Genomic DNA, 26893 nt, shown 5'->3' on the forward strand with positions numbered 1-26893 from the left:
TACTGTTTAACACTGAGTATTGACTATGTGTGGCTGAATTCTACATTTTTTATCAATTATCTGGACATTATGTGGTTGCATTAAGTCTTGACTGCTAAATTTATTGTCTGTAAACTGAAAGATTAATTCATTACATGGAAATTATTATTAGTGGTGCTTGCCAAAGGCAAGGCATCACTTTTGTTATTGCTTATACTTAAACTGTTGCACGCTACTCCTCCCGCACCATTTGTCACAGACCCTGAGGTGTCAAATTGCCCGGTTTTTTGAGGAGAGGTGCTATGACTTTTATAAGCGGGGTGTACGATGTTTGTCCGGCGGGCGATAAATGTTAGACTTAACACTGTAAACTGTAACTTAATGCTGTAGGCCTAGACTGTAAAAAAAATATTGTTGGTTTAATTTTAAAAATAAAGTAACCTTGCCTTAAAATTTTAAGTTTCACTGAAACGGAAAAATTGAGTTAATACAATGGAGATTGATTTAATCATCAGAAACTCAAAATACTATGTTATATGAACTACATAAATTATTTAAGTTGATTTGACAGAAAAAAAAAGTGATAACAAATCATAAAAAAAAATATTTTTTTACAGTGTACTTGAGTTTCCAGTATGCATCGCTGTATTAATAAAATGTGCAGATTTAATAGTATTAAACAATGATATTAAATAAGTGAACCACTTTCGTTTTTAGGTCGAAATTCAACTTTTTTTTTTTTAAGATGAAGTGGTTTAAACATTTACAGTGGATTACCATGGTAGCCTAATAGTTTGTAGTTTTTGCATCCAGATGATAGATATATGTTCTATATTAAATAAGTGAACCACTTTCGTTTTTAGGTCGAAATTCAACTTTTTTTTTTTTTAAGATGAAGTGGTTTAAACATTTACAGTGGATTACCATGGTAGCCTAATACTTTGTAGTTTTTGCATCCAGATGATAGATATATGTTCCATAACAGCCTTCTAGTATGATTTTTTTTCATGCATTCTTAATGCAAATGAACAGTGGAATGTGCGCGCTGGAAAGTAAGAAAAGAACGCGAGTTGAATTCGACATTCGGAGCCCTTTTCTCATTCGCATGTTTAAATAAATAAATAAATAAACATGAGAATAAGACCAATCATTCATTATTCAAACATTAACATCATTTAGGACGACACACTTTTCTTCTGACAGCCAGCGCCCAGCTGCCAGCAACAGGTGCTTTATTTTCAAATCCCCTCCTCAAAAGTTTACTTAGAAAGTAAGCTATGTCCATTTTAATACTTCGCTTTAAGGTATTCCGTTTGCCTTTAGAGTCATACGTTTAGTTTTTAGAGAGACATTAGGTTGTTAATGAACATAAAACACATCAAAACATGGGAAGAACTTCGTGATGTCATGATTACGTAAACATGGGCATCATGCAACTGTAACAACCTGAATACACACAGAAATAAACCTTTCTTCAGTATCCGGATCTCACGTGTTTTGGCACATTTACACAGGCTCAAAGACACAAAAGTTTGACAGCGTGGTAAACTCATCGCTATCTCTTCCCTGGGGATTTTGCATAGATATTTTTGCTTCCGGATTTTTTTTAATTCTCAAAATGTTCTCTTCACTTCCTTGTGTTAAGCGAATAGAGGAACTGACCACATTGTGACTAGACTGCTCATAGAGATTTTTTCAATTCTGCATTAGGATATTTTTAATTTTTAAAATGAGAATTAGTTAGACTACAGCAGGCGGTTTTCGAAGTCTTCATTGATTGTCTTCTCTAAACTTGGGTAAGTATTCTCTAATTTGGATGTTTACATTACGGGTACAGTAGCTGTTTATGTTTGTGTAGGCTACATTTGTTTTAAAGGCCTACATTTTTGTTTATGAAAAATACACTGATCAAGTTTAAGTTGAAGCTCCTTTAGTTTTCCCATTTATCATCAATGGGAAACTTTTACCCGAAAATTACCTATATTTGCAACCAAATTGTTCTATACATATCCGTGATCTATAAAAAAAAGAAGCTAATTCTGCAAAAGCAGGTGTGCCTCCTCTGCCTCTTGTTGTATGATGACAATTACTATTGTTCTTAAAGACAAACCCAGATGTGGCATATTCATTTTCTGACTCTGTAGAGCAACATATCTTCATTTATTCTTGTCTTGTTATCATTTGTGAAAATAATGGTTTGTTAGTAGGTTATATTATCTTGGTGATTGTCCTTTAATGATAGGAAAGACAAAGAGAATGATCTCTCAAATACACAGAAAGCTCAAAATGGAAGAATTGGGGGTGTGAAGGTGATTTACAAAGGTTTCTGAATGGAAACCACATTGAGTTTACTGGGTTAATGATTTACCTTTAAAGAGGGACTTGCTTTGGGACACTTCCACAGTACCCAGCTACTCATTTGCAATGCAAATACTGGCTTCTATGGGGAACGAGACATGAAACATCTATTTTGCTTGCCATGGTTCAACTGTTCGGGGAAACTGACTTGTCTCTGAAAGGTGTACTGTTTAGTCACAGATAACTGTTGGTGATATTCCTCTTTAGGTTGTAATAATTTTGTTAATTTCTTCCTCACAAATTGTACTTCTTTATACCCAAAACTGTAAAGAGGAATCAATTGTTCTAGCAAATTCTGTTTAATGAGCACTTCTTTCATTTTACAACTTAAAATGAATGCCAGTGAATGTATTTGGTGTTGTCTATAGAAACAGTTGCTGTATAATCCATTCAATAACGTATTTCACAACAAGATGGAACAATTTAGATAGTATTTCAAGATATTCATCTCATCCCAAATCTGTTTCAAAACCTGAATTTCTTTCATCTGCAGAACACACAAACAATATTTTGAAGAATTTAACCTTTTTTGTCCATATAATGAAAGTCACTGCAAACCAATGAATGGGCATTGAAAACACTGAGACATTTTTCAAAATATCTTCTTTTGGGTTCCAGAGAAGAAAGGAAGTCATAAATTGTTGTGTAAATTATGACATAATTTTCATTTCATTTAGGCTAATGTTTGATTTGTTTTATGCAGTATCTTGAAATATTTGAATATCAAATACTCCGTTGTGTTTTGATATTCAAAGTACAGACATTTTCAGCCATATAATTCAGTTGCACAGAAAGCATACCTGCCAAGCATCTATATGTACCATGAGACTACATATGTACCTCCTGCCACGCAGATTGCAATAAGTGACCACCTGTGGCCGTTTGTTTTTGCCAGTGTGTGACCAAAGGCAGAGATGGCAGGCCGCACTCAGCAGGGAGACCTGACCGAGTACAAGAAGAGTCTCATTAAGCGGGACTTGGAGATGGGGATAGTGATGACAGTGTACAGACAGAGGATGGAGAGGCTTACCGTGCAGGTCATCATGGAGACGCGACAGGTGGCCTGGACGCGCACTGCCGACAAGACAGAAGGAGTGTGTGAGTACCTTGCCTCTAATTTCTTGCATTTACACTTACCTTTACATTTAAGTTGTACATTATTTCTGTATGTGTAAAGAAAAAATAATTACATATACGCAGACACACACACACACACACACACATATACATACATACTTTTTTATGTTAGATGTGATTCATTTTAATTAATTTGACAGCACTATTTATTAGATAATTAATACTAGTACTTTAATTACTTGAAAGTTATTGTGTCTCTGGATGTTACAAATATGTGGCCATATAAAGTGGCTTTAAATTATATTAAAAAAAATCTAGTTTTTTTGTTTCATTTAGCAGACCATTGCATCCAAAGCAACATAAATGATGATTGTCACAATTTAAACAGTACATATATTCAAGGAATGCATTTATATTTTAAAGGAATATTTATTTTAAAGTTAAAAGCATGTTAATGTGTTTTTTTATTTAATTATTTGAGTTTAAGTTATTGTTTTACATAAATTTTAATTAATTACTACTATTTTAAAGTTAGGTGTCGGTTAGATTTTGTATTATGTATTATGCTCATCAAGGCTGCATTTATTTGATTACAATACAGTTAAATACTGTAATATTGTGAAACTTTATTACAATTTAAAATAACTCTTATATATATATATATATATATATATATATTTATATTATATATATATATATATATATATATATATATATATATAGATATATATATATACATTTGGTGCTCAAGAGCCATATCTTATTATTATCAATTTAGAAAACAGTTGTGCTGCTTAAAATGTTTGTTGTAAAGTTTTTTTTGATAAATAGAAAGTTCAAAAGAACAGTATTTTAAAAAAAATATCAATCTTTTGTCACAATGTAAAAGTCTTTATTGTCAGAGTTTTACTTTTTCTCTCCAACAAATCTTTCATTTTGTTTCTTTTGTTTCTTTTGACTCCTTGTGCATTTTAAAATGTTCATACTCTTAATTTTGGTTATGATGTAACATGTCATGTGCCTTGTCATGGTGCTTCTGATATTTACATTTATTCATATATTTATATACGTAAAAAACATACATTTATATTTAATTCAAAACTCTTCCCCACAGGAATTATCTCTTTCTTTTTAATTAGATATGATCCAATGTTGTTTTAGTATTTTTTATACTATATTGTAGCATTTTCTTATATTTTTAATTAGCATTTATTTGTATAGTTTCAAATATTTTATTTAAAGTTTTAATAAATCTATTATTAGTTTTTAATAGTCTTAATTTATTTTTACTTTATATTTTGTTTCCAACAATTAAAATGTTTTCTTTTATTTTATTTCATTTTTTCTCAAGAAACAAAAACTATTTTTAATAGTTTTACTTTTAGTTAACTATAACAACTCTATGATTGCTGTGTGTTGATCTAAATACTGGCAGTATATACAGTATGTTTATGTTGCAATCTCATTTTTGCAGTGGACCTTTTTGAAATCCGGGAAGTACGACCAGGAAAAAATTCCAAAGAATTTGATCGATTCAAGGACACCAAGGATAAAAATTCAGACCCCAACACATGCTTTACCATATTCTATGGCTCTCAGTTTGTTCTCAACACACTCAGTCTGTCGGGTATGTGTGCTTTTTATACACCTAACGGATACGTTTTGCAATTTTGAACATGCTTCACAGTGCTCTCCAAAGCCACGCCTCCTTCAAAACACATGAACGCACACAGCAGTGCCTGCAAAACGACACAAGAGGATTTATTTATTTTTATTAGGCTAAATTACCCCATGTGTCAAAGCACATAACATTACAAGAATAATGAACATGAACATAACTTACAGAGCTCTAGTTGTACCACCTAACCTAGCCTGAGTTTTGTGACTCTTGAGGGAGCCACTTCTTTTCTTTCAGGATACACTTTAGATGTATTTGATATTTTGATATGTATAGACTGCATTAAAAAGCATGTTGCTTACCTGAGATAACGTATATTCCATATTTGGCTAGTTTAGAATTGACTGTAAAGGAAGAACTTGATGGGATCCTACAATTTTCTGTGGGAAAGATTGTATTGTTTTTAACGCTGATAGTATTTGCTGTTCCACAGCTGATACTGTGGAGGATGCAGAAAAATGGCTGACAGGACTGGAGTTACTCAGACAGGAGACACTGGTGGCTCACACACCAGAGATTATAGAGAGGTACACACACACACTTACAGAGGGTGTACCTTGTGTATCTATGAACCGTAACCCAAATTATATGTTTGTTTCATTCTCTGTGTTTCACTCTACTGTAGTTGGCTGAGGAAGCAGATGTACTCGGTTGATCAGACAAAGAAAAATAGGTTCTCCTCTTTCTCTTTCACCTGCTTATCCAGTTTCATTGCATTTTTGTCTCGACTCTTTACCCCTCTTTAATGCTCTTTCAAATCTCTCACAGCATTACCTTGAAAGAGCTCAAGTCTCTTTTGCCACAAATGAACTTCAAAGTGCCAGGTGGACGTTTTTTGAAGGACAGAATTTCGGTATGAATGATTCATTGTATACACTTTATCTTGACGGAAGTGAATGCTTTGCATCATATGAAAAACTTTATGGCAACTGAATAGGAACATTTCCTCTACTGATGTTGTGCAAATGATGATCTGTTTATCCACAAGTTTTATTATATACATAATACTACAGTATATATATATATATACACTCACCTAAAGGATTATTAGGAACACCTGTTAAATTTCTCATTAATGCAGTTATCTAATCAACCAATCACATGGCAGCTTCAATGCATTTAGGGGTGTGGTCCTGGTCAAGACAATCTCCTGAACTCCAAACTGAATGTCAGAATGGGAAAGAAAAGTGATCTAAGAAATTTTGAGCGTGGCATGGTTGTTGGTGCCAGACGGGCTGGTCTGAGTATTTCACGATCTGCTCAGTTACTGGGATTTTCATGCACAACCATTTCTAGGGTTTACAAAGAATGATGTGGAAAGGGAAAAACATCCAGTATGCGGTAGTCCTGTGGGCGAAAATGACAGAGGAGAATGGGCCGACTGATTCAAGCTGATAGAAGAGCAACTTTGACTGAAATAACCACTCGTTACAACCGAGGTATGCAGCAAAGCCTTTGTGAAGCCACAACACGCACAACCTTGAGGCGGATGGGCTACAACAGCAGAAGACCCCAACGGGTACCACTCATCTCCACTAAAAATAGGAAAAAGAGGCTACAATTTGTAAGAGCGCACCAAAATTGGACAGTTGAAGACTGAAAAAATGTTGCCTGGTCTGATGAGTCTCAATTTCTGTTGAGACATTCAGATGGTAGAGTCAGAATTTAGTGTAAACAGGATGAGAACATGGGTCCATCATGCCTTGTTACCACTGTGCAGGCTGGTGGTGGTGGTGTAATGATGTGGGGGATGTTTTCTTGGCCCACTTAGTGCCAATTGTGCATTGTTTAAATGCCACGGCCTACCTGAGCATTGTTTCTTACCATGTCCATCCTTTTATGGCTACTATGTACCCATCCTCTGATGGCTACTTCCAGCAGGATAATGGACCATGTCACAAAGCTCGAATTATTTCAAATTGGTGTCTTGAACATGCCAATGAGTTCACTGTACTAAAATGGCCCCCACAGTCACCAGATCTCAACCCAATAAAACATCTTTGGGATGTGGTGGAACGGGAGCTTGAACTGCAAGATGTTATCCTATCAATATGGGCCAACATTTCTAAAGAATGCTTTCAGCACCTTGTTGAATCAATGCAACTTAGAATTAAGGCTGTTCTGAAAGCGAAAGGGGGTCAAACACAGTTTTAGTATGGTGTTCCTAATAATCCTTTAAACAGCCCCTATCATAGCATTTGAAATGTTCCTATTTTTGTTTTAGGAGTTCCCAAAAACAGTTTAACGTGCATGCAAAGATAAAAAACACTTTATTTGTCTTATAATATGCATTTATTTTTAACTGATTTGCTCAACAACTACCAAATGATTCGTTCGACGATTCATTTTCCCCAAACACCTCCTTTGAGTGACGCGAATCTGCGGTGATTGGTCAAATGACCCAGTCAGTTGTTATTGGTAAACTGTAGGCAGAGACTGTCGGCAACGGAACGCCCATAACCAGGATTATAGCTTGTCAAGTGTTGAAAATTGTATATAGTGTTTGAACGAACGCGTCAGAAAAAGTGCACTTTCCATACGGTCCCTTACTCGCGTCTCCGTCAAGAGCAAGCTTTCCCGGTGAAACTCATATTGCGGCGGCTTTTGAGGGGCAGTGCTTATTATATAGAGCAAAGTCATATTTGGCTAAGTCGTTTAGTCGAATGTCTGGTGAATATCAAAAACAAAACTAACTTTACCCCGCTTAGAAGCTGCGTGGAGTGTACACAACACACACAACACAATATAACTATATTGTGCATGCTACAGAAAACATAACAGCAAACATTATTAATAATACTTACAGATTGTGATTCGGAGGAGGACAAACCTGATCCATATACACTGGATACTGAGCCCTCCTTCAAAAACAACCAGCTTGCGGAATGCGAATCCATTTGAAATCATTTAGGTTTTTAAATTTTGAATGATTCGTCATTAAAATGATGAGAACACAAGGTTCGGGCGTTGCAAATATGAAATCTGACCACTGATTCTTCACATGCTCGTCCCTGGACAATGGAAACAAGTGGCTGAACTGTCTTTGCAATGTAGAACACAGCGTCTTCTCGACATGATGCGATTCAGCTGAAGTATTTCAATGTGTTCTAGACATCACTTCAAGTTTACACTTCCGTATGCGCCCGCAGTTGTTGGGAGCGGCCAATGACCTATCTACGTCACGATGTAACAGCTAATGACACGTTTCAAAAACAATTCATTTCATAGACTCAGAGTCGACTCTCACTTTTGAAAGACAATAACTTTATATACAGTGCACTTTCAGATATACAGATAAATCTTTGCAGGATGTTTTCATTTCCTTAGAGCTATATTTTACACTACATGAACAGTCATTTTCAAAAATCCATGATAGGTGCTCTTTAAGTGAGTGTATATATATATATATATATATATATATGTATGTATGTATATAGTTTTTTTTTCAAAGACATGTTTAGTTGGCTTTGCACTAAAAGTATCAACTTCATAATTTCAGGTGGTGGGAGCAAAGAAAGAATGCCTAGACTTTGAGCAATTTCACAAATTCTACAATCTTTTGATATTTGAAAACCAAAAGATGGTAAGAGTGCAGGTATTTTTTATATTTTAAAACGAAAAGATGGTAAGAGTGCAGTTTAGTTTTGCTGAATAAAATATACTTTGGGTGTAATTTATATAAATAAATTACACCCAAAGCATATTTTATTCACGCAAAACTAAATATATATTTACACTACTGTTCAAAAGTTTGGGGTCCATAAGATCATTTAAAAAAAAACTTATACTCAGAAAAGCTGCATTCATACACTCAAAACTGCAATATTGTGAAATGTTAATTCAATTTGATATAGTTGTTTCATGTTTTAATATTTTTTTAAGTGTAATTTATTGGAATAAGCTGAAAGTCAAAGCTGAATTTTCAGCATAATTATTCCAGCCTTCAGAGTCAGTGATCCTTCAGTAATTATAATATGCTGATTTAGTGCTTAGGAAACAATTAATATCAGTGTTGAAAACTAATGTGCTGCATGATATTTTTGTGATTGGCAGATGGCATTTTAACTGTAAAACATATATTTTTCATTTAATTGAAATGGAAATATTTTGTAACATTAAAAATGTGGCTTCACTGTCAAGACCTTACTGAATAAAAGTATTGACTTATTTGGGGAAAAACTTTTGGACCCTTAAATTTTTAAATATAATTGATTACATACATATGTTGAATGTTGCTTGTAATTTTGTTAGATTCTAGAGGAGTTTAAAAAGGAGTCATGTGCTTTCATCATGGGGTAAGAAACTGTCCATTATTTTGGTTGAATAATTTTTTTTTAAATTTGCATCATGGGTTCATGCTAATGTTCTCATTCTTATAATTTTGTATTTTGTCTCTGCAGTATCAACGATCAGAATATTCAACTCTCCGATTTTCAAAGATTCCTTTTATATCAGCAAAGAGTAAGATTGATATATTTGTATCCTTCCTGCTCATCCACCCATGCGTTAATCTAGCTACACACACATATATATATATATATATATATATATATATATATATATATATATAATATACCTCTCATTCAAATTCTATTTGTTTTGTTAAGAAAATTCTGTGAATTTATTTTGTAGGATACATGGGCCAACAATGTGAATCAAGTCAGAGAGCTGATGACTATATTTATCGATGACACCATGAGGAAGACTAATGATCCCGCCTTCACTGTTGAAGAGGTACAGCTTATATAGAGATCTGTTTACACTATGCTCATTTAAATTTGCAGGTGATGTTTATAAAGATTTTCTCTATGTCTTTCTAGTTTCTCAGTTTTCTCTTCTCCAAAGAAAACTCAATTTGGGATGAGAAGTTCTCAGAGATTCGTACACTGGACATGAACAATCCTCTGTCTCACTACTGGATCAACTCTTCTCACAACACGTCAGTGCTGCTGTTCTTCATGTTCACGAAAACACATGCATCTCCTCTTTGTCATGATGAAGTTCCTGTGTTACTTTGTGTTTTGCTTTTTTCACAGATATTTGACTGGAGATCAACTGCGCAGTGAGTCCTCAACAGAAGCTTATGTGCGCTGCCTGAGGCTGGGCTGCCGCTGTATTGAATGTCAGTGAACCATACCCCAATTTCTACATAAATACTTTTAAATTCTCTGCTAAACTAATGCAGGTCCCTTTCTGCTTCATTGTAGTATGCATTTATAATAATAATACATTGAAATCTGAAATCAGTGGCAGTCATTATGATTTTCTTTTTTTTCAATCCAGTGGACTGCTGGAATGGTCCAGATGAACCTATTATATACCACGGCTGGACCAGAACCTCCAAGATAAAGTTTAAGGATGTGGTTAAGGCCATCAATGATCATGCTTTTGCAACATCTGAGTTAGTCATCAGCAACACACACATTCACACATTTATTTGGTGACATTTTCTATGTTAGTGGGAAATGGATGTGTTTAACAAAACCATGGGTTATTATAGTGTGTCCTATATTTAAAAGCATTAAGCAGTTATATTTTGCATAAAGACAAATTAAGCCTATTTTTTTATAAACTATTTGCATTGTGACATTATTTGTATGACAATAAAACAAAATTAAATTGCCATTACTGCTACATGAAAAAAATATATATTATGCCACTATAGACCATTTCACAAGATGTAAACAACACTGGTCCAGAAGCACTTCCTGTTTCAGTTTTTTAACACTACATAAAAGCTGGGATAAAATACAACCAACAGAACATTTAAAACTGAATCAAAAAAGTTAAACAAACATCTTTAAGATGTTTTCTTTACATGTGAAATAAAGAAAACAGTTACAAACTGAAACAGGAAGTGCTTCTGGACCAGTGTTGTTTACATCTTGTGAAATGGTCTATATACACTTTAAATGTAAAGTGTTATAAGGCATGGGTTGAATTTGTTCCCTTTTAGTCTGTCACGTTTGACATTACGTTGATACTGGAATATTGGGTCTCACTTGGGAGCCCAATCACCAGCTGGTAGTAAGAAACCTGGCCTACAACTCACTCATTTAGCTTTTTGCTTTGGAGTCGAGCGGTTGTCTTAACACGCTCTGCCATTCTTCTTCGCCAGAGAGGAGACATTCTTCCATTGGAAAAAACTGGTTTAGCCCCACAGAAAAGTGCAGCAATTCCACCCCTGGTTGCTCCAACTTTCCCAGGCCACTGCGAGCATCAGGCTTGAGTGGAACTCTCCACCCTGAACACTCATGGTTGGATGATTGGTTTCTTAGCATGGGTTGTACTTCACAGCATCGTCCTGCCTTGGTACCTTTATTCTCGGAGGTGCATGTGAAGGCCATAAAGTCGTGGAAGGCACCTTTCTCTACCTGAAGCCACTTCACTCTCACTACCCTCGATGGTGGGGCACCCGAGGGGTATGCAGAGATTCCTCAGGTGGAGTGTGGCTAGCACTGCCCAGCCTTTCTCATTGGCTCATTTGAATGATCAGACTCAGTTATTCAATTCAGTTTGCCCAGCTTGCTCTGCGCCAGATTGGACCTTTGTGGCAGGACAAGCATTGGTCCGGACGGACAACATTGCGACGGTGGCATACACCAACCAGCAGCTCAATCGTGCTGCGGACACGCTCTCACAATAGCTCACGCTCCCAAGAGAATGTAGACTTCATCCCAAGTGGTCCAACTGATCTGGAGTCAATTCAGGGACACACAGGTACTCTGTTTGCTTCTCCGGAATACTCCCATTGCCAGCTCTTTTACTCCTTGACCCAGGGGCTCCTTAGCACATATGCGCTGGCACACAGCTGGCCCAGACACTGTGCAAGGTCAGGGAGGACGGGTTTACTGGTCAACCCGGACGTGGTTCTCAGACCTGATGCTCCTCATTACACCCCTTCCCTAGCGGATGCCCCTGAGAAAGGGGCACCAAAGGGCACCCACATCCAGATCTCTGGAACCTCCACGTGTGGCTTCTAGATGGAACTTGGCACACTTAAGTGGCATTCCACTTGCAGTGGTGGACACCAACACTCAAGCCAGAGCCCCCTCTAACAGGGTAGCTTATGCCTTGAAATGGAGTCTATTTGTTGGTTGGTGTTCCTCCTGTCAGGAAGACCCCGTAAATGCCCAATCAGCTCTTTGCTTTCCTTCATGCAAGAGAGGTTGGGGCGAAGGCTGTCTCTCCCTCCACATGAAAGTACACGTTGCTGCTATTGCAGTACCTCACGATGCAGTGGATGGAAGGTCTTCGGGAAAGCATAACCTGATCATCAGTTTTCTGTGAGGTGCCAGAAGACTCCTAAATCCTCCTCGGCCACGCCTCATCCCCTCTTAGAAGCTCTCTGTAGTACTTACAACTCTGTTGCTAGAGTCAGTCAAGCTTAAGATCCTGTCCCTTAAGATAGCGCTCCTGACCAAACTCATGTCCATCAAGTGTGTGGGGGATTTTAGGTCAGTGAAACGTGCCTGGAATTTGGCCCGGCTGACTCTCAAGTAATTCTAGGACCTCTGCCTTGAATATGTGCCCACCACTTTTCAAGACCAGATGGTAAAATTGCAAGTGCTGCCCTTGGAGAAGGCAGACCCTGCCCTCCCTTTGCTGTGCCCCGTCCGTGTCCTGTGGATTTATGCGGACCGCATGCAGAGCTTCTCTTTTACCTGGGCGTGAACGCACTGCGCCTTTTTTAGCAGACATCTGCAGAGCTGCGGGCTAGACGGCACCAAATTCCTTTACAAGATTTTGTAATCTCCGGGTGGAGACAGTTTCTTCCTGTGTGTTGAAAATATAATAGGTAAGTGGTGGGAAAACTGTCTCAGAGTCCCACTTGCAGCTTCATTCATCCTCGGTGAGGGAGTATGAACGCTTATTTTTCCCTCCAAATGAGTATCCCAGCCGGCAAACCCTGGTTTGAGGTTCACCCTTGGCAGTCAGACTTGGAAGAGGAGTCTAAATCCATGCCCAGTGATCCTGTACTGTGCTAGGTGCCCATATGTAGTAATCCCCCTCTGTTAGTCCCATAAGTGTATTTTTCCATGGTATGGTTTCCCTGTTGGTAAAACCGTGTCTTTCCCTTGACAGTGTCTGCTCTGTCACACCTCTTTATTTGTAGTAGTTCCATCCCTTTCCAGGTAAGACCTACCACAGTTTTGTTATGTAGTACTGCCCTATAGGTCCATATGTGTATTTCCCTATGTTACCTCCCAACAGGTAGGGTGTGGCCTCCATATCCTCCCTTTCCATCTAGACTTGGCATGGTTCCCCAGTGTTATACAACCAGCCGTGGCCGAATAGGGTAAAGTAGAAAGGAACAGCAGCTATCAACCTTCCCCTTGTAGAGTTCTGTCCTTTCGTCCCACCAGGTAGTTAGGGCTTTTTGATTTACATGGGTGCAGGGGTCAGTGGTTGTGAAGCTTTCCACAGGAACCCCACATCAACATAATGTCAAACGTGACCAAAAGGGAACATCTTGGTTACTTGTGTAACCCTCGTTCCGCGAAGAAGGGAGCAGATATGTTACTTCCCTTCTGCCTCAACCCTCTACCTCCTGCTGAATGACGGGATCAAATCTTGGCTCCTCAGCACAAATTTAAATGAGTGAGATTCCGGTCAGCTTATATACCCATATGTCCGGGGGAGTGGCCTGGCATGTAAATTATTACCCGAAGGTGATTGGACCCCATACGTTAGTATCAACGTAACGTCTCCATTCCCTCCTTCAGGGAAACAAGGGTTAAAAGAGAAACAGAGAATACATTTATTTCACACTGTTTTTTTCTTGGAAATGTTTATGAATGGGTATACTCTTTGCAGGTATCCTTTGGTGCTATCCATAGAAGAACACTGTGACATCAAGCAACAGAAAATGATGGCTCAGGTGTTCAAAGATGTTTTCCAGGACAAGCTTCTGATGGAGCCACTGGAACCAGAAGCAGAACAACTGCCATCACCAACCCAACTGAAGGGCAAGATCATCCTCAAGGTAGAAAAGCATCACTGGAAAATCCTTCATCCTTTCAGGTTACAATGCAATACCAAGCCACACAATCAATGTTTTGCTACTAACCTTTTCATACAGCACAAGAAACTGAATCTTGATGGGACTTTTGGCAAAAAGGATCTACGAAAAGGAGATAAGCAAGGAGAGCTCTTCATCTGGGATCCAATAGATGAGGTACCAAAATCCAGTTAACATCATCATGGGCTTGTTTGGTCGTTTCATCTTATTTCAGTTGCCTTAATTGATTATGAGTGTAATTTCTGTGTGACTGTGTCCATGTGCAGAGATGGTACAAGCACTACTGTGTGATCGAGAACAAGACATTGTATTATGCTGAGGAGAATGAACTAGAGGACGATGTTGGAAAGGTAAATTACTGAGACTCATTTACAGAATGAGATTTACTTTAAAATCAAGGAAATAAACTGTAATTCAAATGTATAACTTATCCTCAGTCGTCCCAGGGAGGTACAGAGCTTCATCAGTCAGAGCCCTGGTTTCACGGGCGGATGTCAGAGGGCAGACAGACTGCTGAGAGACTGCTGCAAGAATATTGTGCGGATTCGGGTGGAGTTGATGGAACGTTTTTGGTGCGGGAGAGCGACACCTTCGTCAATGATTGCACCCTCTCATTCTGGTAATGTAGGCCTGTTCTCATTCTCTTCAAGGAGGGAGGAAAGATATTTTTTTTTCTCTTTATTTTATTTATTGTCTTTAATTTAGTCTTTAAAAATGGAAGAAATAGGGAAAATGCAGCATATGCAGTTGATATGGCCCATATGGGTCATTCCTACTATGCAGTACATTTTCATGTCCCATCATAATGTTATGATAAAATACTAGATAAAATATTAATCTGGCAGTTGTTTAAGACTCAAATCAGAATCATATTATTTATAACATGATATTTATTTTAGCACAGTTTCACCACAATTAAGTGAACATGGGGTAAAATGTTTTATAGTTTTATTTTGCTACTTTAGTTTGTCTATGCGGCATTATCCTGACATTATCACACAGGAAGTGACAATATTTGGTGGGGCAAAACAACAACACATACATCATTCAATTACAGCAATATATTTGTAAGTGACAATATTTGGTGGGGTAAAACAACAACACATACATCATTCAATTACAGCAATATATTTGATGATGTCATTAGCCACCGCACTAGACATTATTATTATTAATGGAAGGAGATGTGGTGTGTTATCCAAACATTAATGCCATGGAAAGACATGGAGTTCCCAGGTGTTTCTCCCTCATTTCTGCTCCAAGGTCTTGATTGTGGCATTTCTTTGAGGTTTAGAGTCCAGTAGGTTATTCCTGTAATTATGGTTTCTTTTATAAATTGAATACTGTCTCGTATTATGTCAAACGGTCAGTATACTTGCATTCGTTTTCCCTTATTTAACCCGTAATTGCAAAACGAAAAATGAACGGTTGTTGTATATTTAAAACGCAAAGTTGAATACCAACATTTTAGTTTGACCTGTAGGCCTACACCAACACCTACACCTGTTTTATTTAATTTTACAAAAGCACAACGTTTTCTTGTTATTGTGAGATTACGCAAATAAAAGTAGTTTTGAAATAAAGTATTATTATTTTCTGTATGACCAGAAATAAAGGGGTATTTTAAGTTTTTTCCACTGTTGATAGGAAAATGCAAGTGCTCACGCCCGCACCTCCCTGCCATCCAGTGCGCTCTCCACACTCCGCACACACACTTGGATGTACGTCAAAATCTTGTGTTTTAAAAGCGTATTCTACATATGTAGCCTAATAAATGTTATAATAATGATGATAGTTATTATTATTGTTTGTGGATACGGACCCAAAACACACTGCGTCTTCTAAGTCAGGTGACTGTAAATGAGCAAAACTCGTTTCCATTGCAGTTTTGTGAAATATTCCTTTTTCGAATTGCCTGAAAAACCTCCTCATGCGAGCGTAAAAACTTTTTTGCGAATCTTTGCGAAATTGACGTGTTCCCATTTAGCGTATTTTCATTTCACAATTTCAATTTGCGAAATTTACAGAAATCAGTAAGATGTCAACATTTCAACATTTCAAAGATGGATAAAAATATCTGGATGCCAGCCAAACTTAACCCCGACCACAACATTTGAGGATGGGAAGTTCAGTCTCACTTGATTCGTTGTAAAGCAAGTATGCCCAAACCAAAACTGTTTGGACCAATCAAATTGTCCGGGCGGGCTTTATACGATGATGGACAGATTATCAAGGGTAACGTAATCATCCACGTAACCAAAGGGTGCTTGGGTTGAACTCGTTTACAACAAAGAATGGCTGCCACTGGAGAATTTAGATGTGTAGATTCAGCCATCGTGTCTGTTATAGAAGATCTAGACAGTGCATTCATTTTAAAAGAGGAACAGAGAACTGCTATCAAGGCATTTGTCGATCGGAAAGATGTTTTTGCCATCCTTCTTACGGGATTTGTTCTATCCAATTAAGTGCAGAGGCATTTTTTTTCCTGTTTCGGTTGTAACGCCCCATAATCACAGCCCAATGGAGCAGAATCAGACTCACATTCTGACTAGAGATGACATCAGGCTAGATAAAAGGGATAGGTTATCCAAATATGAAAATTTTGTTATCATTTACGCGCCCTCAAGTTCTTCCAAACCTTTATTTATTTCTTTCTTCTGCTGAACAGTGAACACAAAAGAAGATATTTTGAAAAATGTCAATAACCAGACATTTGATAGACCCCATTGACTTTTTTTCCCCTACATATTTTGTTTGGTTACCGACATTATCTTCTTTTGTGTTCATTAGAAGAAAGAAATTCATACAGGTTTACAACAACTTGAGGGTGGGTGGGTAAATTACTGTATGACATAATTTACAGTTTTGGGTGAACTATCCTTTTAACTTGAAATTGACACCTTCTTTTGTTAGCTAATTCACGATACCTTTTTTTTAATGTAATTTATGCTAATTTAAATAAGTCTTGGCATAATGGCATAATGTATTTCACAATGACATCATCCTCCAGGAAGTTTCCATACTCTCAATTTCTCACGGACCAACGGCTAACTACAGCACTTTGTTTATCTTGTTAGTTTAGTTTTCGTTTACATTGTGTAAATGATTAATAATTAAGACATTTATGTGCCTGATGTTGACCAAAGTCTATTTCTGAAAGAAATACCCTTCCATTAAAGTGTATATGGTGCTGCATAACAAGAATGACCCATATTATTCATATTAATGACTTTTTTTTCTTTGGTTACAATTATACAGAAATGGACATTTTGCTAAAAAAAAATTCACTGTGTGGTCTTTGCAGGCGCAGTGGACGAGTTCAGCATTGTCGAATCCGTTCCTGCATAGATGGAGGTCACACCGTCTATTTCCTCACAGAAAACCTGCATTTCCCCAGTGTGTATGCACTCATCCAGTATTACAGGGAAAACCTGCTCCGCTGTCAAGATTTCTACCTGCGCCTGACCGAACTTGTGCCTCGACCAGACCAGCACCTGCGTGAAGGGTTAGTCGATACTTGATGTGCACAAACAACTTCATGGTGTTTACCACATCCCGGCCAGCAGGGCTGTAGAAGACCACGTGGTCAGGCTTGCAGCTTCTCCTAACACTCACTACAAAATGCAGACACAGCGTAAATATGAAGCTGTGGTTTTTTTGTCTTTAGGTGGTTTTACAGTAACTTGAGCCGAGGTGAGGCAGAGGACTATCTCATGAGGATCCCTCGAGATGGAGCCTTCCTCATCAGACAGAGAGAAGATTCAGACTCTTACGCCATCACCTTCAGGTGCTGCTTTGTTTTCAGTCTCTTCGTTAGCATTGGTTTTTAAGATTTAAGGTTTTTCAAAACACGTAATCCCTAGTATTACACTCAAATACTTATTTTGTCCATCCATTCACATCCCATCATGTGGAGAGATTGTTTATAAATTCATGTCATTTTATTAAACCAATTAATAGATTTCATTTACTGATTTAAATATATTATTTAAAAACAACTAATCATTTAATAAAATAAATAATAACTTTTTTGATACTTTATTGGGTCACCACTTGATTTCCAATACGAGTCCTGAAGCAAAATGTGCTGTTACTTTTCTAAGTGGTTTTTAAACAGACAAAATCAAAAAATCCTGGATCATGGGATGCTTCATGAACCATTTATAATTTCATTTATTTTTCATTTATTATTTAAAAACAAGTATTTTAAACCATTGAAGTGCAGTAAGCAGTGAGAGACAGCTCATTTTGCTATATGCGCATGCTGTCAGAGAGACCGTTTCTCATCGCTGTCTGATTGACACGCACATATAAAGCTGCTGTTCATAAAGTGCGAGAACTGAACTGAGTGCTTTTTGTCAACTAAATGAGCTTGAACGGTTAAATACACATGATTATGTGTCAAAGACTTGACCATGTATTTGCAAGTAAACATTGTGATTTATGTCTTAAAGTGACCACATCCAAATTTACCTGCTGTCATTATTAAAGGGTTAGTTTACCCAAAAATGAAAATGATGTCAGTAATTTTTACTCACCCTCATGTTGTTCCGACCCCGTAAGACTTTCGTTCATCTTCGGAACACAAATTAAGATATTTTTGATGAAATCTGAGTGAAACAGAGTGAAGATTATTGATTACTAAAAAAAACAAACAATCTTTCCACTGCATAATAATGACCAGTGAATTTACATTCTAAGTATCTAGTTAATGTTCTAATGTGTGTTTTTAATGGGAGATTTGTGGATAGAGCAATTAATTTAGATTTGTACGGAATTTTTTTTTTGTAAATTAACTGTAATTGTTTAAAAAAAACCTCAAAACTGGGGCAAAGTAGCTCGTTGATGTTGGTGTTTATATTATTTAGTTAAATTATTATTGTAATTCATTGTGGGTTTTATTTGCTGAAACAGAGGTGAAGGGATGGTAAAGCACTGCCGGATACACAAAGATGGATCCATGTACGTGCTGGGCACCTCTAGTGAGTTTGAGAGTCTGGTGGAATTGGTCGACTATTTCAGAAAGAAAGCGTTATATCGGAAGATCAAACTCCGCTACCCAGTCACACCAGAACTAGTTGAGCGCTTCAGTTCGGTGAGAAAAAATATTGTTTCTTTTGGAACAGAAAATCCTTTTTGGTTACTTTATTTTAAGGTGACTGTGTTACAGTGTAAATAGGATATTTAACTACATGTACTTACTATTAGATAGGGATTAAAGTTTGGTTTAGGATTAGTTTCATGTAATATTTATAGTTTTTACTATAGTAACTACATGTAATGTGTAACGAGGACACTGTAAAATAAAGTGTTACCCACGTTTTATACAGCCTCATACTGCATACTGTGCTGAATACTGCAGGGATTGTACAACAGTTTTTCTTTGAATGCATTGTCTGCATACACTCTTCAAAGTGAACAAGGTCATGTGCACCTCTTCCTTTGCTACGGCCACAGTTTGCATGTTACACTTGCATCATTTTATCTGTTGTAGCTCTTTTGGTCTCTTCTCCTTTTTTCCAATCAAAGTTCAGACCAAAAGTTCTGATTTAGTTTAAAGGGATAGTTCACTTTGAAATTAATTTTTGATATGTTTTAGCTTACCTCAAGGTCATCCAAGATGTAGGTGTCTTTGTTTCCACAGAATTTTCAATTTTGACATTTTTTGGTCAAACCGTTGTTGTCTGTCAGTCATATAATGCAGAGAAGTCGAAAGTAAACATGATTTAATGACTCGTAAATGTAAGTACACGAAACGAGCGGTTTGTGTGAGAAAACGAACAGTATTTATATAGTTTTTACCTCGTTAACAGCCGTCGAAATGATCTGAATCAGATGTTCAACTGAACCGAACTGAACCGCCTCCAGACGTTACGCCGCAAGTGATCTCTCGCGCGTCTACGTCACGCATTGTTTACACGGAGATTTCGGAAGTTTTACCTTTCACTAAACATATTTAGATATATCGAAATCGTCTTCCATTGCGATTTCCCGTATATCTAAATATGTTTAGTTTTGACCAAAAAATGTCAAAATTGAAAATAATGTGGAAACAAAGACACCTACATCTTGGATGCCCTTGAGGTAAGTTAAGCTAAAACATATAAAAAAATTAATTTCAAAGTGAACTATCCGTTTAACAAGTATAATATGCAGTCTTTTTTCACTTCTTGAGGATATGCTAATGTTTTTACCCTCTTCCCGTGGCTGGTGTTAATTAAAAAAAGTAACAAATAATTATTTTTTAAATAAATGTTTCAATGAACTATTGAGTCACCACTTGCTTGCTGAAGCAAAATCAGTTGCGAACCACTGATAGAGCACAGAGACTAATCAGACATATTAAATGAAATGTGTAGATTATAGATTTTGCTTGGCTGTAGTCTAATGTGCAGGAAAAAAATGTCTAAGAAATGCTTTATTTCTTCCTTTTCAGATAACCAAAACTGCTTCACTTTATGATTCTAAACAGTATGTGGAGGCCAACGAGATAGAGCCATCTCTGGTAAGCACTTTGAAGAGCAAACACAGCTCCTACATGTTAGTATGCACAAGAGGTCATCTTCTGTGGGCTGGGGAGGAAGTGGTGGTGCTGGCTATCTCTTTCTCTCACATAGGAAACTGATCGTCTCAAAAGAGGAAATGCAGCCTGCGATGTCATGTTTAACCATAAATGCTTCATGTTTCTAGTTCGATGTAATTCACAAATTCCCTTTAAAGAGAATTTATTTTAGCCTTCACACTCTTTGAACCACTGAGGCTATGTGTGGGTGAACAAAGTGCATTTGCAGATCCGTATAGCAAGATTGAACTTGTTTTGTTGCATTGCAGCCCCAGAGCACTGTGAAGGCCCTCTATGACTACAGGGCCATGCGGACGGATGAACTCTCCTTTTCCAAGGGCTCTTTAATCCATAATGTGACTAAGGAGGCAAATGGATGGTGAGATTATTTGTATATAATGTGGTTAAAAGCAATAAATGTTCTATTTAGCACTGCAAAAATTTGATAAATACCATGGTACTAAATGATTACCACATACGTGTACCACAGCATTTACACAATACTCCAAGGTACATTCTAAAGTTTGGGGTCGATTTTTAAGATGTCTCTAATGCTCAAGACTGCATTTATTGATCAAAATTGGTAGAAACAGTAATATTGTTTTCTATTTACATGTTAAAACCCATGGCACTTTTATTTTAGTGTAGCTTTGTGGCACATAGATGCATTATTGCTTTTTTCTGCCAGAAAAAGATTATCATATCACTCTTTTGTGACTCTAAAATTACAGAGTGATTTGAATCGCTTACATTTTGATAAATTCACCAACATTTAATATCCCTGTTTATCTGCTGATGCCTACAGGTGGAAAGGAGACTTTGGTGGGAAACTGCAGCACTATTTCCCTTCAAATTATGTCGAAGAAGTGGCCAATACATCTGATGCCAATTACCAGGTAAAGCACATTAAAAATGTGGATATTTAAAGGGATGCTCCACTTTTTTTGGGAAATAGGCTCATTTTACCACTCTCCCAGAGTTAAACAGTTGAGTTTTACCGTTTTCAAATCCATTCAGCCGATTTTATGATATTTAGAAGAATATTCGTAACCAGACAGTTTCTGGTCTCATTGACTTCCATAGTAGGAAAAAAATACTATGGAAGTCAATGAGACCAGAAACGGTCTGGTTACTGATATTCTTCTAAATATCAGAAAATCGTCTGAATACATTCGAAAACGGTAAAACCCAACAGTATAACTCTGGGGGAGTTGTAAAATGAGCATATTTCCAAAAAAGTGGTATAGTATAGTATTTTGCATGCTTATTTGCTCACATACATAGAGAACATCTACAACCGATACTCTGAACATCAACATTAGATGTTCTCTTTCAGCCTGAAGACGAAAATCCATTAGGTGACTTATGCAAAGGGGTAGTGGACATCTCAAAGTGTACTGTTGGTAAGATGATTTATCTCCAGGGCCATTTAACACCTGTACAGCATACGACTTTGTTAGGCTCAGACCTATTTTGAACTCATTTCTTCATTTCCAGTTCGCTCAGCCAAACATGGCAAACCTGTGGTGGTGACGTTGCAAGATAAGGAAAATAAAGAGAACATGATGCCATTTGATTTGGCCACCGAGACCACTGAGGAGCTGTACGAGTGGTACCAGGTGGCCTGGGACATCACACAGAGAGAAGAAAACCGAGAGTTTGAGGTCTGTCTCAGTCGCTCACGTTTGGATCTTAATACGTGTCCTAAATAGGGCAAACCGGGGCTAGTTGTCACACAGGGAAGCTGTCACAAGTCACTCATTCTATAAATATAGGATTGGTTGTTTGAAGTCAGATTTAGGGGGTGTTTAAATGCTAGGTGTAGCCCTAGAGAGAACATTTATAGCATTCTAAGTATCTAGTCAAGTATTTAAAGCTGCAGTCTGTAGCTTTTTTTGGGTTAAAAATGATCCAGAATACATATTTGAGAAAATGCATAACCAGCCAGTGTTCAACTCTATCTGCTTTCGTAGCTCGTTTCAAAGCGGTAATACTGTTTTTATTACGGTAAAGCGGTTTTAAAGCGGTAATAATGTTTTTGTAATAATGTTTTTAACCCCAGTGGTACTGGTGGATTTCCACGGTTCCGCTGTACACATAAAGAAGAGTCTCGGCTAGTAGGCTATATTGCATATGTGGATGTTGGAGGTGAAGATTTATAGGCTTTTCTCACAGCACTTGATTTAAATAAACTTATCAATTTGATGGCGGATCCAGAAAGGTTAAAACGGGGGACTGCATAACTGCGGACTGCAGCTTTAAAGTATAATGTTGGGCTAGAGTTTATGAATGTTTACAATAATTTCCCATTGCAGAAAATAAAACAGAGGGAGGTCGAGAACAAAGAAGAGGTGGCCAGCGAGATGTCTGAACTGGTTGTTTACTGCCAGCCTCGCAGTAAAGACAAGGACCGCTTTGGTACAGAGAATTAAATAAAAATGCATTTATACATATTTACACAAATATGAAAATATATGCACTACCATTCAAATGTTTGGGGTCAGTATTTTTTTTATATATGAAATTAACTTTTAATTCAGCATATATTCATTAAATTAATCAAAAGTGGCAGTGAAGACATTTATTACGTTACAAAATTTTATTTCAAATGCTGTTTTTTTAGCTTTCCATCCATCAAAAAAATCCTGAAAAATGTTTTCACTGTTACCACAAAAATATTGAGGAGCACAACTGTTTTTAACATTGATAATAATGAGAAATGTTTCTTGAGCACCAAATCAGCATATTAGAATGATTTCTGAAGGATCATGTGACACTGAAGACTGGAGTAAGTGTCTTTGGCATCACAGGAATATATTACATCTTAAAATATATTAAAATAGAAAACAGTTATATTAAATTGTAATAATATTTTACAATATTACTTTTTTAACTGATTAGACAAATGCAGCTTTGGTGAGCGACATAGCAGACTTCTTTTAAAAAACATAAAAAAAAATCTTACTGACCCCAAACCTATATCAGCTGTGTATTAACAATATGATTACCTTTCCCTTTCAGATAATTATACCTACAAAGAGGTTCGGTCCTTTGTAGAAAATAAGGTTCCTTCCAGAAACAAGTCGACTCAATTTATGCTGTATAACCGCAAGTCGCTGAGCCGCATCTACCCTAAGGGCCAGAGGGTGGATTCTTCCAACTATGATCCGTATCCACTATGGATGCTCGGCTGTCACATGGTGGCACTCAACTTTCAAACTGCTGGTAAGATGAAGTGTGAAGTTCAGGTCTGTAATACAACAACTATCTGTTAACATTCCACACATTGCATAAGCAATCTGGTCATGGACTGTTTTCTGTTCCGCCATTTTTTTGTTACTACCTGTTTTTATGTGTTTTAATGTTTTGTATGTTGCATGCTATGTTGTGGTCAACAAAGTTAGGGATGTCCTGCCTCTCAGACTGTAAAACTAGTTTACCTACAGGTACCAATAATATATAACCTAACCTAACTCATCTCAATAGCAGTTCTTTGGCTAACGTATGACCCCACTTTAAGTATATGACCTGTGATTAGCCATTTTAGCTCATGGGCTTTAATCACATTCAATTTATTCATTAGTCAATGCTTTTTGACAGCATAATGGTGTAGTTATGCCATGCATCTACCAGCAGGGGCAAGAAAACTACACCACACAAATCAACCGACCCTTGACCTCTTCTGTAAAATAGTAAACAAGGAAGAGAGGAAATTACTCAATGAAAGGTTTTATTGAAATTCTAGTTAAAGTTTAAAAATGTTTGAATAAATGGGTAGAGTATTGGACGGAAGCAGGGAACATGGAAAATAATGTAAGAATGGTGAGAAGGTTAAACAAAGTATTTGGTAACATTTTACAATAAGGTCTCATTTGTTAACATTATTCATGAACATGAACTAACAATGAGCAATTAATCTTTGTTAATCCCAGTAAAAATCAAATAATTCATTGTTCATGTTAGTTTATAAATGTTAACAAATACAAGTTTGGATTTTAAAAATGTTTTAGTCAATGTTGAAATTAAAGTGTTAACCATTATTTAAAGATAAAAATGTGAAATAAAGGAAACAAAATGGGTTTCCTTTATTGGGTTTCAGACTGTGAGTGTAAACATATTTACAGAGAAAAATACAAACTTTTTTTTAGTCATTCAATAAATAATTTAGTAAAACAGCATTTACTTCTCTTCTCAGATAAGTACATGCAGCTGAACAGCGCTCTCTTCAGTCTAAATGGAGGCACAGGATATGTGCTGCAACCTGAGATGATGCGCAGAGACTCCTATGACCCTCATCAGGAGAAGAAGAATGTCAGATCTACTCTCGCCATCAGAGTAAGACATTTAAACAGAATAACATTAATTTAGTCCGAGTCGGAGAACTGAACAAGAACGGTTTCATTTTAATAAAAGAATTGAAAAGTCTCTTGTTTTTGTTTTTTTTGATGCTCAGGTGATAGGAGCACGACATCTTCCCAAACCAGGGCGAAGCATTGCCAGTCCCTTTGTGGAGATTGAACTGTGTGGCCAAACAGAAGACAACAAAGTCAAGACTACCGTCTGCCGTAAGAAGCAGTCTTGTTTTAATATCACCGAGATACTTTTATAGTTTTTATTCATATTTTGAATAGTTTTACAATTTTGTTTTAAATATGCGAATAAGCATTTAATTATTTTTTTATATATATTTTCTAACTAGAATCTATATGAACTGCTAACATGCTAATCTTTGTGTATATATATACAGTATATATATGTACACACACAAAGCTTAGCATGTTAGCAGTTCATGTAGATTCTAGTTAGAAAATATTTAAGAAAATATATGTATACAGTATGTGTGTGTTTATTTTTTTTATAAAAAATATTGTACAAATACATTATTATAATGTTTTATTGTTATTTGTGGACTGCCCTGTAAGAGTGCACTAGAAGTATTTGTTTTATATGTAGAGTTGACTTTTTTAAATATGTCCACAGATGACAATGGACTGAACCCTGTATGGCTCGGGCCAAACTCTCAGCCTTCAGAGACATTTACTTTCAACGTGTATGAGCCGGACCTCACCTTTCTACGTTTTGTGGTCTTTGAGGAAGACATGTTCTCTGACCCCAATTTCCTGGCCCAGGCTACATTCCCTGTGAAAGGCATTCGCTCTGGTAAGTCCGTCAACAATGCCAATTTTTTATTTTTTTTTTTTGTGAAACATCGTGCAAATGAATACAGATTTAAGTTTGAGTACAAAAACTGAGCGTGATGCTTTCACAGGGTACAGATCAGTGCCTTTAAAGAATGGATTTAGTGAAAACCTGGAGCTGGCAACTCTATTGGTGTATGTTGACATTCAGAAGGTGGAGGTAAGAAACACCTACATTTTATAAAAGAATTAGGTACTTTTGTTGATGATATGGAATATCTAATTTTGCTTTAATGAGGATACTCTGTTAGTGTAATGGAAATTCCCTGTCTGACTTATTTCTTCAGAAAGCACAGGAAGAACTCTACTCTTCCTCAAAACAGTTGCAAAAGAAGCAGGCGGAGTTGAGCAAAGAGTTCTGCCTCTATGACACTCACTCCAACCTGCAGCGCGCCGCGACTCCTAATCGGCGCGAGGACTTCTCGCAGGAGTTCACTTACTCGGAAAAAAAGTGAGTGTATGAAATAGCGTGGGTGAATTTAAACATCACACCCTCTGTGAGGAGGATATTCATATCTGTCTATCTTTGTCCATACAGGTTAAATAAACAACAGCAAAAAATAAACAACAGCAAGTTCTACTCATGAGGAAAGCAAGAAGTCTAGTTCCCTCCCGGCCTGGTTCTAATGTTCTTAAGGGTCTCTTCCTCTCCATTCTGCTGCTCTATATAACTACTGGTTCCTTAAACAGGCTGCAAAGACAGGAAGTTGCAGCCATCTCTCTTTTAAGGTCACACTGGAATAAATCAAAAAGTGAATTTGAGCATACTCATCAGTATGAGAAGATGTTTGACCGAAACTTAGAAGCTGTAAAACTTTTTAAATTGTGGGCATAAAAACTGCATGAAGGATTTTTGTGAGTGTGTGTGTGGTAAATGTGAAACTGTTAATCTACTACCTATCGGTTTGTAACATTTCATTTGTAGCTGTATTAAACTCTTCCTTATTGTCTTAAAATATAAATAACAAGACATGTTATTTATTTGGTTTCTTTCTTGTTTTTAATATGAATATTTGTTG

At 36.8% G+C, this 26893-nt stretch overlaps 1 protein-coding gene across 4 annotated transcripts; it reads left to right on the top strand.

The window, feature by feature from the left end:
- The first annotated feature begins 1037 nt into the window (after positions 1 to 1037).
- plcg2 (phospholipase C, gamma 2) lies at positions 1038 to 26851 on the top strand. Of its 4 annotated transcripts, none has more exons than XM_039650408.2 (33): positions 1038 to 1775; positions 3233 to 3435; positions 4889 to 5041; positions 5526 to 5619; positions 5718 to 5765; positions 5861 to 5945; positions 8592 to 8675; positions 9344 to 9387; positions 9493 to 9553; positions 9725 to 9826; positions 9913 to 10031; positions 10129 to 10214; positions 10376 to 10493; positions 13910 to 14078; positions 14175 to 14270; positions 14381 to 14464; positions 14552 to 14733; positions 17419 to 17619; positions 17782 to 17901; positions 19029 to 19209; positions 20551 to 20619; positions 20946 to 21055; positions 21482 to 21572; positions 22013 to 22079; positions 22174 to 22340; positions 22992 to 23094; positions 23698 to 23901; positions 24872 to 25011; positions 25130 to 25241; positions 25657 to 25836; positions 25946 to 26034; positions 26162 to 26325; positions 26413 to 26851. In XM_039650408.2, the coding sequence occupies exons 2-33, from the start codon at positions 3252 to 3254 to the stop codon at positions 26459 to 26461; spliced, it is 3756 nt and encodes a 1251-aa protein (XP_039506342.2). In that variant the 5' UTR covers positions 1038 to 1775; positions 3233 to 3251; the 3' UTR covers positions 26462 to 26851. The 4 variants fall into 4 exon arrangements, with proteins under 4 accessions (XP_039506342.2, XP_039506343.2, XP_088972487.1 ...); XM_039650409.2 differs by having other exon boundaries at positions 14561 to 14733; XM_089116361.1 differs by having other exon boundaries at positions 13910 to 14270.
- The last annotated feature ends 42 nt before the right edge of the window (positions 26852 to 26893 follow it).

This window comes from Pimephales promelas, chromosome 10 (genome assembly GCF_988280905.1).
Source record: "Pimephales promelas chromosome 10, fPimPro1.hap1.1, whole genome shotgun sequence".
NCBI lineage: Eukaryota > Metazoa > Chordata > Actinopteri > Cypriniformes > Leuciscidae > Pimephales > Pimephales promelas.

Excerpts from the sequence above, each read along its gene's own strand:
- plcg2 (XM_089116361.1), top strand. The coding sequence starts at position 3,252 with ATGGCAGGCCGCACTCAGCAGGGAGACCTGACCGAGTACAAGAAGAGT. Across the intron at positions 5,042-5,525 it reads CAACACACTCAGTCTGTCGG|CTGATACTGTGGAGGATGCA; the intron begins GTATGTGTGCTT and ends GCTGTTCCACAG. Across the intron at positions 22,080-22,173 it reads CATCTCAAAGTGTACTGTTG|TTCGCTCAGCCAAACATGGC; the intron begins GTAAGATGATTT and ends CTTCATTTCCAG.